General features: G+C 40.5%; 1 protein-coding gene across 1 annotated transcript in view; it reads left to right on the top strand.

Moving 5' to 3' along the window:
* LOC126201874 (probable hydroxyacid-oxoacid transhydrogenase, mitochondrial) overlaps positions 1-12,114 on the top strand; it is a 62,208-nt gene that overhangs the window by 25,668 nt on the left and 24,426 nt on the right. Inside the window, exons 3-6 of the mRNA XM_049936819.1 lie at positions 2,269-2,477; positions 2,552-2,748; positions 2,886-3,054; positions 5,566-5,733. Of these exons, the coding sequence (XP_049792776.1) occupies positions 2,269-2,477; positions 2,552-2,748; positions 2,886-3,054; positions 5,566-5,733 (743 nt within the window). The remainder of the gene's footprint in view (positions 1-2,268; positions 2,478-2,551; positions 2,749-2,885; positions 3,055-5,565; positions 5,734-12,114) is intronic.

Genomic DNA, 12,114 nt, shown 5'->3' on the forward strand with positions numbered 1-12,114 from the left:
AGCCCCTCCATCATGTAATCGTGATGGTTCATAGCCACAATGACGGAGCCTTTGTCGGCAGGTAGCACTGTAAATGTGGCATTTGTTTTTAGGTGATGAATTGCAGTTCTTTAGACAGATGCAAGGTTGGTGTCGATATTGAGTGATTTGGGGAGTGAAGGTAAGGCAAGGTTTGAGGTTAGGAAATTGTGGAAAGCTAACGGGAGAGGAGGAAACTGAATTAGGCAGGGTTCAGTATTGGTTTTAGATCATCTGATTAATAGGGTTAGTGACAAAATTGGTTTCACTGTGTTTCTCCCAGTTGCCACTGTGGTGTTCTGCCACCCGTTAAACCGACATATATCCTTGGCTGTCCATATTCTACCCCTGCTCCCAACCCCTTGCCTCGTGGCTCATATCCCTGCAATAGACCGGGATGCAAGATCTGTCCCATTCATCCTTCCATTGCCACCTGCGCCAGTCCTGTCACAGCCATCTACTACCCCATCAATGGATAGTAGATGCTTTCACCTGTGAAAGCAGCCATTTGAGCTACTAGCTAAACTGCAAACACAGTGTAGCTTTCTACATGTGTGTGGCAACTAACAAATTGTCTGCCCATATGAATGAACATCACTAAACTCTAACCAACAAACAGTTGGGCCACCCTGTTGCTGACCATGCTGCCCAGCACAATGTGCTTCACTTTAATGATAGCTCCACAGCCATTGTCACCAGGATTCTTCCTATTAACACCATCATTTCTGAACTGAGCATGAGGGAACTCTCCCTGCAATATGTCCTTCTTTACTGTAACCCTCTGGACTCAACCATTGCTAGTTCCTGCCCTCCACCCATCTCTCTCTTTACCTGCTCCCACTCCAATACCACACCCCTTCTATTCTGCCAATACACCTACAAGCCCTTTCCCCCTTCTTTCTTCACTCCTCGTCTTTTCCTCCTCCCTTCCCCCTCCCCCCTCCTCCCTCCCTCCCCCCCCCCCCCCCCCCAGCAGAGCATCCTGATGCTTCACCTAACAGACCTATCCTGTCCCCACCATTTCTGTGCATGCTCCCACAGGCAGCACAAGCACCTTCTCCCACCCTTACTCTGCTATCCCCCATCCTTGCCCCATGTCACTTCTTTATACCCACCACCTGCCAATCAGATTGCTGCTCGTGACAGATGTAGTCAAAGTCAGGTGTCAGTGCGCAGCTACAGTGACCATATGTCATGACCAAAGTAGCATTTTTTATATACGCAAAGCGTTGCCCAAGGTAGCAGTAATCATATACACCAGAAGAAGTACAAGGAATAACTGGATTATTAAATTATAAAGAAGATGAGCTGCTTAATTTCACTAAAACTCTCTATGGTCTATGCTATGTACTCGCTGTTAGATAAGCTTAGATTCTTAAAAGAACTGTTTGGACTACACTGACAATGGTTTAGGTGATGTAGATAGACAGAATATTTACTTTGACAATTGTCGCCCATTCTGTGCTAAACATTCCCTCTACAGCAACAGATTTTTCAGGTAGGATTAGTTTTCACACAGCTCCCCTTGCTATGTTTGGGGCTTATCTGCTGAATGCTTTCCTTGAAAGTAGCTGAGTTAGTTTTTATGTAAATAGTTTCATTTTCCATTAGGATAACATCACTGTAAGACTTGCGCAATGCATCCCCCTATCACATGATCTATTGTCTGTTCTTTATATTCTGCTGCTCTTTTTTCCTTTCTACTTTTTTCATTTTTATGGGTTTTTTTCCTTGTACATTTTCACCTTCTCATTTCTGTGCATCTGTGTTCTTTGATTTCTCTCCATTTTTCTGTTTTCTTTGACTTCTTTCCAGTTTATATCATTTGCTTTTAAGTGAGTTTAGTTTACCATTATTTCCCTTTGGCACTACTTTAAGGGGAATGTATTTTTATTCGTTAATGTGTGCTGTGTGTTTTGCTTACAAGGAAATAATTGAAAAGTTCAGGAAGTTAAACATTCAATGTCTTTTCTATCCTTCTATAGTTTCTACTGTTTCGGTGATTATAAGTAAAGATTGTCTTTCATTTAATGTAGTTCCCCATATTTAGCTTTCCTAATGGGAAAAATTATAATTGCTGTTATATTTCGCCTACTGTTCAGACAGCTGTGATTTAAATTACATTGGTATCATACTGCAGACTTTTCAGATTAATGAAGTAAACTATTGAAATTCTTTTCTAAGTAATTGATTTGGCAGTTATTGTGTGAAGTTTTGAAGTACAGTTCATAATAGATTCCTGCATTTCAGATGGCTTGTTCCACAATCCGTTATGGGCCAGGAGTCACACAGGAAATTGGAATGGATATGGCCAATATGAGTGCAAAGAAAGTTTGTTTGATGACTGATCCAAACATAGCAAAACTCCCTTCCATCCGAACAGCAATGGATTCATTAACTAAGCATGGTATCAATTTTGAAGTATTTGATAGAGTCAGAGTGGAACCAACAGACAAAAGGTGAGTTAGATATTTGTAGTGTTACTCCTTAGCATTAGGCTGAAGTACCTCATTATTAAATTGTTGCTTGACAGTTTGCAGGATGCAATAAACTTCGCGAAAGCAGGGCAGTTTGATGCTTTTGTTGCAGTTGGTGGTGGTTCTGTTATGGACACTTGCAAAGCTGCAAATCTGTATTCTTCCAACCCTGAAGCAGACTTCTTGGATTATGTTAATGAGCCCATAGGGAAAGGAAAACCTGTCAACTTTCCGCTGAAACCTTTTGTAGCAGGTGAGGTGCAGTAAATAAATTTTTTGTTACTTTAGAGCACTTTTTAATAACTGATATTTTTATGCAACAGTGGTATATACTAAAGCCTTCATATAGCTTTCCATCTGACCTGTTTTTCTTTTTTGCCACAACTGTAGTGCCAACAACTGCTGGTACTGGAAGTGAAACTACGGGTGTGAGTATTTTTGATTATGAGCCTCTGAAAGCCAAGACTGGGATAGCTCACAGGGCTATTCGCCCAACAATGGGACTTGTAGATCCGCTGCATACCTTGACAATGCCAGAGAGAGTATGCGTTTACAGCGGGTATGTTACTGTGGTACAAGGCAGCACTAGAAGTAGCACCTTACTGTGTTTGATTTTCGTGTTGTCAGTTGTCGTACTGAATCTTTTTCTTTCAATTCTGTTCATTTAAGGTGTTCTTGGCCTTACCTTCTCATCATTGTGTGTTTTGTGCTTTCTTTTTACTACTTGGAGTTCTGTGCCATTCATGTTTTTATGTTGACCCCACCTGGAATTCCTCACTGTCTATTATAAATACTATAAATCAGTACTGGAATAAAAATTATTTCCTGAATTCTAAACTGAAGCTACTCAGAAGGAATGCCAGAGAGATAAGGAAACTTGAGCTTCCCAATGATGTCAGCCTCTTGCTGATAGGACAGAAGGCATGGTAGCTATTGACACAAACTGCCATTTTACATCAGCAAACTCACTAAAAGTGTTACCCTGGAACAAGCTGTTAAGGTGTAGATGACAGCCAGTTAGTTAGTTTTCAATACCTCATACAAAAAATTAACTGTAGAAGATGATAAATGAACCTGCAAAAAAATAAAATAAAATAAAAAAAATAAAAAAATAGTGCATGATGCATAACTTAGTACATACAATAGAGAAACCTACCCCAGTCAGAAAATACGTGCAATGAATACAAAGAATATGCTGACAATACAATGTAAATGTAATATGAAACCTTACTGATGCTAAACTAAAGCAAAAATATGTGCTTCCAGGGAGGAGATGAAAAAGTCTTTAAAGTGTAATGCTTTATTCTATCACCATTACTGCTGTTATCTCATATATTATAGCCTTACATGTAAGCTTGTGAAGGGCTGAGCAGCCTATTACACCTTCTCAAATGTTAGCCTTTGCCTAAACAGTGGTAAGCACTGTGAGAGCAGCTCTTTATCACACAGCCTACAGGGATAACATTTTTCCTGGATCTTCTTATCCATCACAGCTTTTTGACCCAAGTGGTCTCTTGATATGTAATCTTTTGCAGCTCTCAGGAGTGCATCCAGTTCTGGTTTTATTTCTTCTCCTTTGAACCACACCTGTCAGCTCATACCCTTCGTCTAACTTGGGGAAAATGTTTTGGGGATTGGCACCAAAAATGATTCACTTTTCTAAATTACAATTTTTTTTCTTAACTTTCTTATTTTTTAAATTACTGTGTAACAGTGCTTTATTGTATTTCATGTCTGTATTCTGCAGTCATTCCTGACTATTCTTAGTTAATTGTGTAGTTGTTTGGCTACATTCATGTTTGGTTCATTGTGAATGGATTCTTCTAGAGGAGAACAATTTGTGTATCACACATCATTATGGAAATAATACTTGCACCTGGACTCGATTAATAAAGGAATGAGCACCTTTCAGTCTGGCACAGTGCTGCAGATCAGCACATAAAGGGTGCATATAAATTGCTAAATGCTTTAGAAAGAATTTTTTTCATTTGCCAAACAGTGAAAGAGTGCAGAAGGGTGGTGGCAGACCTGTACTCAGTTACCTATTCTAAAGCTAGAATTGGTACCAGTTGTATTTTACTGGTGCATTTTCCACAGTGATTAGATGTTTTTAAGGTTGCCTCTCTGTAGATAAAGTTCGGTTGGTATAGTGTGCAGGCACAGTCCACTCCAGAAACAGTGCTTCAGATGCTGACTGAGTTTGAGATACTTTGTATTTCATTAACTATGTAGATATTTAGGACCATTAACTTAAATGCTTAGTGATATCATTTGGTAAATATTGGTTTCCATTCACGGTTCCTATCAGTGATGTCTTGCCACAAATAATACATATTACTATACCCTGAAAATTGGATTGTTGTCTTCCATCTTGCTTCAAATCAGTCTGTCCAGCTACAGAGGTTAATGTGCAATACAATATCTAACATACCGTGAACCACATTTCTTCACTCTAATAACAAATAACAACATGCCATGTAAATTTCAATTATTATCACAGAATGAAACAGTTCTCTGGAATTTTGATTGCCAAGTCCAACAATCCATTCGACATTCAGTAGGTATAGCTGTTTGAGATGCTCACAAAAAAAACCTTACAAAACTGTTGATCACTTATGATGAGTTGACTTTTCCCTCTTTCAGTGCAACCAATTTACTGTTAAATCTAAACAAATTGAAATTCACATACAAAACTTTGTTTCAGGCTCGCCATCATCTCCCTAAATCGGCTTGCTCAAGTAGCTCCTTCAGTAAGGCCACAGCAGAATCTTCCCATCTCCTTCTCTGACAATGTGACTGTTGCTCCCCTTTTGACTGTAACTAACCTACCTTCCAAGTGTAATGTGTGTTTTTATTGTTGACTTACAAGTGTGTGTGTGTGTGTGTGTGTGTGTGTGTGTGTGTGTGTGTGTGTGTTGTGAGAGAGAGATATTTTGGTTTCATTGTTTGCTGTTGAGTTCCTTATCAGTTTCTTCTGCCACATTTACATTACTTTTTTTTAATATAAAAACTGTGATTTTCAGCATAATGTAGTTTGAAATCTTTTAATTCACACAGGTTTCTTTTACAGGTTTGATGTCTTGTGCCATGCACTTGAATCATTCACAGCTGTCCCTTACACAGAACGAAAACCACGCCCTCCAAATCCTATACAGCGTCCTGCTTATCAAGGCCAGAATCCAATATCAGATGTTTGGGCTAAATATGCATTGCAGGTCATGCAGAAATATTTTAAAAGGTAAGGAATATTAGGTTAATGTAAATGGCAGGTCAGATAAAACCCAAAAACTATAATATTATAATTCATAAAAAAGGTGAAATTGAAGCCAGGAGGAGACCTACATAGAGAGAAATCATCGTCATAATAAAACAAGGGAAATTAGAGCTCGCCTGGAAAGATATAAGTGTTCATTTTTTCTGCACCCTGTTAGAGATTGGAGTAATAGAGAATTATTGTGAAGTGGTGCGATGAATCCTCTGCTGGGCACTTAAATGTAATTTGCAGAGTATCCATGTAAGTGTAGATAATACTATTACTGTTTACTAGCAGAATATAATCTAGTAAATTGGAAGGAAAGTGTTGTATCAGAATAACACAGTAACATCCAAAATCCTTAAATGATTTATTCACAACAATACTGTTTCACAGTAGCATTTCACAATCCATAGCAATTACACAAGTCCAGGGCACTGCAGTTCACATCAGAGATAGCTGAGACACTATCCTAAGTTCCACAGGGTTCCTAGTATGTGCGGTCACTAGTATGAGTGAAGGCAGGCGTAGGACTGGCTGTACAATGCTGTTGCAGTGGCCTATATACCACTCTGGTAGTCCGGGAATACTACGTGTGGTGGCGCCAGGGGCAGAGTGGAGGCAAGCTTCCATCTCATGACACCAGCCCTCTAGTGGTCATCTCGAAATGGACTACGTGGCCGGTCAGCAAATCTATGTGACCAGTCCGCATGTGCTACCTATGCAGCTGTGTGACTGGCCACTCTTTGCATGTGTTGACGTCCGCTGCTGTTGGCGGTGGCTGAGTGATGGCGGATACCACAGAAAGCTGTTACTATTTTAAATACCTTTTGTTTATAATCTGTTGGTAGCTTGATTTTTAATTGATTTAGCAGAAAATTTACTTGATGAAATTGGTACTGTGAAACGTGATTAATCTGGAATATTTGGGGACTCCCATTCCAAATTTTTGAAAGGTTGAATTATAGAAATGTTTTCTAAATGAGTTATCTGAAGCTGCAGTTAGGAGCGTACCATACAATGTGTCTAGAACTTGGATAAAAACTGGATGTACTGCAATATTATGTGAAATACTGAAGAGTACATTTAATTTAAAAGCAACTAATGTAATGATAATCAATAATATTTTAAACAAATTAAAGTTACAATACATTTTCAAATATTACATAATTTTTTGGAGAAAGATATGGATTTCTCCAGTTATTTACTGCTGACACCTTGATGTACAATGATATGATGCACAGCATCTAAAGAGGCACTACTACCGGAAGTTGATGCCAAGAAAACATTTTCATTTGCCATACATTTTGATAATTTTATCATGTCAGTTATTAAAGTTCCAGTTTAAAAATCCTCTAGAAAGAGAACCACTGCACATAATGATGCTAGATTTGAACAGCATATTATTGATGCAGGGGAAATGACATGGATAAAAAAATGAATGAAAATTTGACCAACAAATGGTGCAGTAAGTGCCAGAATATGTACACAAACAGCCACTCAGCACATGGTTGTTCCTCAGTTTGTATCTGAGGCTCCCAACATGACTGTCTCTATGTAGCATCACAAGCTGCTGGTAAAGCTCTTTTACAGGAATGGTGACTGTGCGTCAGCAGCAGTGCAGAAGTTCTAGACACTTGAGGTATGAAAAAAGGCATTGGATTGAAGTCTGCTCAGAGTGTGGAGAAAATTATTAAAAAAATGCGAAACGGCAGGTTTTGTTTAAACTGCAGTGTGGCAGAGGGAGGAAAGCAGTCGATCTGATATCTGTCAAGAATGTGGACAGCCACAGCATTGCAGGAGGGGTCAAGTGGTGGCATGTAAACCCACAGTGCATGGGGAATTGTCAGAACAATGGACATGCCTGTGTGCATGGTGCATAAAATCCTACATAATATCCTCCATTGCCAGCTGAATAGTTTCCTGAAAATTAGTATTTCATAGTAACCAGAACGCCATCTCTCAGCATAGGTGCCATCTCTCAGCCTAGACAGCAGCGTTAGGTGAGCAGTACAGTGACAACAGAGCCGCACTCAGTATGGAATGCAGAGAGCTCACACTCTTTTTCTGTTAAAGATATTGTGTCAATTATGGAAGCTAAAAATTACTAGCTGTGAAACAGTTGGCCTTATTCCTGTGCAAATTTTTCTATTGCAGCCTGCAGTTCATCTCCTCTTGCAGGAAATGTGATGAAGTGTTCTTTGTACAGTGTGTGCACACCATCATAAATGGTCAATTTTGGTACAGTTGTCAGCTTTAGTTTTTTCAGCTAGTTCACTCTGTTTTAGCACAAAGTCAAAAGTTTTATTTTGATTTTTCCTAATGCCATAAAAAGCCTATTTACCAGTGCCAGACTCAATCATAATATTCTGGGCAGAAGCACTGGCCTGAATTTTATCACACACCATCATCCTCTAATCTAAAAGTAACTGTTTGTATTTACTCCTGACATTTGTCTCAGTTACTACTTTGTATTGTATGATTAAATTTAACTCATCATATTGACATCAGCAAGCAAACTGAGCAAGGTTTGACTTAGTGGTGCTCTTGTGATGAACACTGACATACATTACTTTGGTGAGAGTAGGCATTGCCTGCAGGGGAAACAGTGACTGTTGAAATTAAGCCTTTTCAGGACAGTCACCAATTGCACTCAGCAGCTTTTACTGACAATTTCAGTCTATAACATTACAAGAGCATCACCAGTATCTCTGGAATTTCCATTGTGAATTGTACAATAAAATGTGAAAATATGGAATCTCAAATTGATATTAATGAACATATTCCATCCATAATAAGATATCTTAAGTTTAAAGTACAGTGGGTGACTGATTACATTGCTGGCACCAGAGGTTAAGTTGGATGTACAACAAAAGTAATGATACTGATAATGTCAATGTACATTGATGAGCCAAAATATTATGACCACTGCTCACTACAAAGCTGGATGCCATGTGACATTGTAACAAAAGTATGTAAGTGGAGCAGACACCGATGGGGATCACTGTAGCAAAGATATGGGGTACAAATTGGGAAATTCATTGAGATAAGTGACTTTGACAAAGGGAAGGTTATTATTATGCAGAGCCAGTGAACAAGTATCTCGAAAATGGCGAATGTGGCTAAATATTCATATGCTACTGTCATGAGCATCTACAAAAAGAGGTAGGACAACAGTACCACTAGGTGCTAAATGGTTGGATGTCCATGACTCTTCACAGAACATGGGGTTTGGAGGATTATCTGCCCTATAATGTAGGATAGATGGTGATCTGTGGCACCTCTGATGAAAGAGCGCAATGCTGATGCATGCACAAGTGTTTTGGGTCATACCATTTATTGTACATTGTCGAAAATGCAGTGCCTCAGCAGACCATCCTTACATGGTCACATGTTAACCCAATGACATTGTCAGTTGTTATAACAGTGGGCATGGGACCATCGGGATTCGACCATTGATCAATGGAAACATATCAGCTCTTTGGGTGAATCTCATTTTTTGCTATGGTATGTAGATAGTCATCTTCACAAATGCCATCATCTAGGTGAAAGTGGCTCGAAATGTGTATGCGCCACACATGCAGGCTGGTGGGAGCAGTCTTATGCTATGGCAGACATTTTCCCACACTTGCATGGGACCTGATGTCTTCCCCAAGGCAATGTCATCTTTCAGTAGTATAATTGTCCATGTCCTGAAGCCAGAACCATGCTACAGTGGGTTGAGGAACATACTAGTGAACCTACGTTGATGTTTGGCAACCAAATCCACCTGATGATAACCATATGGAACCCATCTGGGTCACTATCGGGCACCATCACCTACATACACAAGTCAGCAGCCCATAGTATATGCGAATTACATGACCTGTGCATAGAAATCTAATGCCACATGCCTCCACAAACCTACCAACAAACTTTTGGATCACTGAAATGCAGAATCAATGATGTAAGTTGTTACAAAGATGGACAAACAAGTTATTAAGCAGGTGGTTATAATGTTTTGGCTTGTCAATATAAGATTGCATATGTAACACTTTGTTATAAATTTCACTTTCTTAATTCCTGAGACTGTCTTGATGCTTTTGTACGAGGTTACAACTTTGTTTCCACTGTTTTTTTCCCCAACATTTGAGATTTTAATGAAACAAATTGGTTACACATGTATCATTCAAAGTATTTTCCATTGCTGGCCACTACTTCCTCCCATCTGACGGGCAGTGTACGAATTCCGCGTCAAAACAATTGTTCATCTTTTGAAATGATCGACGAATCGATCCAATTTGTGACTTCTTCATGAGACTGGAAGTGTTGGTCAGCCAGGCCATGTGCCATTGATGTAAACAGGTGATAGTCAGAGGGAGCAGTGCCTGGAGAATACAGTGGGTGGGGTAGGACTTCCCATTTTAACATTTTCAAGTATGTTTTAACCTGTTTTGCAACGTGGGGTCGAGCGTTGTCATGGTACAAAATCACTTTATTGTCTCTCTCACTGTATTGTGGCCGTTTGTCTTTTAATGCTCTGCTCAAACACATTAATTGCATTCGATAATGAGCACCTGTGATTGTTTCACTTGGTTTTAACACCTCATAGTACATGATGCTGAGCTGGTGCCCCCCCCCTCCCCCCCTCCCCCCCGCCCCAAATGCAGAGCATGATCTTGGAGGCATGAATACTCGGTTTGGCCATTGACATGGAAGCATGGCTGGGATATCCCCATGATTTTTTGTGTTCATGGTTATCTTAATGAACCCATTGTTCATCCCCGGTCACAAAGTGAAGCAGAAATTCCTTCTGTTTTTGCCTCTGAAACAACTCCAGCTTCTCGGGCCAGAATGCAACATCGTGTGGGATGCAAGCAGCAGTGTAGAGGAAGGGGAAGGGATAGTAGTGTATGGGAGGCAAGAGAGATGAACACTATTTGGTGGAATATGCAGGGACTAGACTGCCAACATGTGCAGAATCACGAGGTTGGCGGGGCAGGTAGGTGTCGAAAAAATGAGCAAAAGAGAGAGGAGCAGGGAAAGATGGGCAGATGGATTGACAGAGGGCTGCAGATAAACAGGATAGGACAGGGGGGATGGAAACTGTTGGGTGGAGAGTGTAGAGATGGTATGTTACCAAAGGTTGAGGCTGGGAGCGGAGAATGTGTTGTAAGGATAACTTCCATCTGCACAGCTCAGAAAAATTGATGGTGGAGGAAAGGTTCCAGATAGCTTGGGTAGTGAAGCAGCCATTTAAATAAAGTGTGTTATGTTCAGCTGCATGCTGTGCCACAGGGTCGTCTACTTTGCTCTTGGCCACAGTTTCGCGGTGGCCGTTCAGCCTGATGGACAGCTGGTTGGTAGTCATATCAACACAAAATACTGTGCAATGATTGCAGCAGAGCTGGAGAATGATATGGCTGCCTTTCCCGGTGGACTGGCCTCTGATGGGGTAGGATAAACTTGGGTCAGGACTGGAATAGGAAATACTGTTTGGCACCTGGGGCTTCCATAGGGATTAGGAGTGACATAGGGATGGACTAGGATGTAGTTGAGGTTGGGTGCATGATGGAACACCAGGAGGGCTGGGAAATATTTTGGTTAGGATGTCCTAGTAATGCCTCAGGCTGGAACAACTGAACCACAGCCATCGCCAGGGCTTTGACTAGCTGTCATCAGGACCTAAATGAAGGACATCCTACTGACATACTTCTCACCCCTACTAAAGTGTTGTTCACTCACCCTCCCAACCTCCACAATGTCCTAGCCCATCCCTATGTCATCCCCAATGTCGACCCCATGCTACAAGGATCGTATACCTGAGGAAGACCCAGGTGCGAAACCTGCCCAATACACCCACCCAGCACTTCCTGTTACTGTCCTGTCACAGGTTTATCCCACCCCATCAGGGGCTGGGCTACCTGTGAAAGCAACTGTGTCATTTACCAGCTTTGCTGCAATCATTTCACAGATTTTTATGTTGGTATGACTACCATCCAGCTGTCAAACAGGATGAACAGCCATGTGTGTGGGTGTGTGTGTGCACATGCGGGAGGATGTGTGTAAAAGTGTCATATGAAGAAAGTGCAAGTTAGGTTTCACGTTATTAACATTTTTGTTTTCCAGGCAGATAAACATGGAGGAAATAATTGTTAGAGCTACCTCATTATGTTTGAGATCAGAATATGTTCGAGGATTCCACAAGAGATGAGTATCAGTGAGAGTCAGTGGCATTTCTTTTACTTTTACTGTGTTAAATATCACTTGCATAAGCACAAATAGTTAATTGTACTTAAACAGTGGTTGTTAGGCAGTTTGTCATTTACTTCACAATCTTAATGTATACCCTGTGGCTTGGTGACCCTGTGCATAAGTATCTTATTA

The sequence above is a fragment of the Schistocerca nitens genome, chromosome 1 (genome assembly GCF_023898315.1).
Source record: "Schistocerca nitens isolate TAMUIC-IGC-003100 chromosome 1, iqSchNite1.1, whole genome shotgun sequence".
NCBI classification, from domain to species: domain Eukaryota; kingdom Metazoa; phylum Arthropoda; class Insecta; order Orthoptera; family Acrididae; genus Schistocerca; species Schistocerca nitens.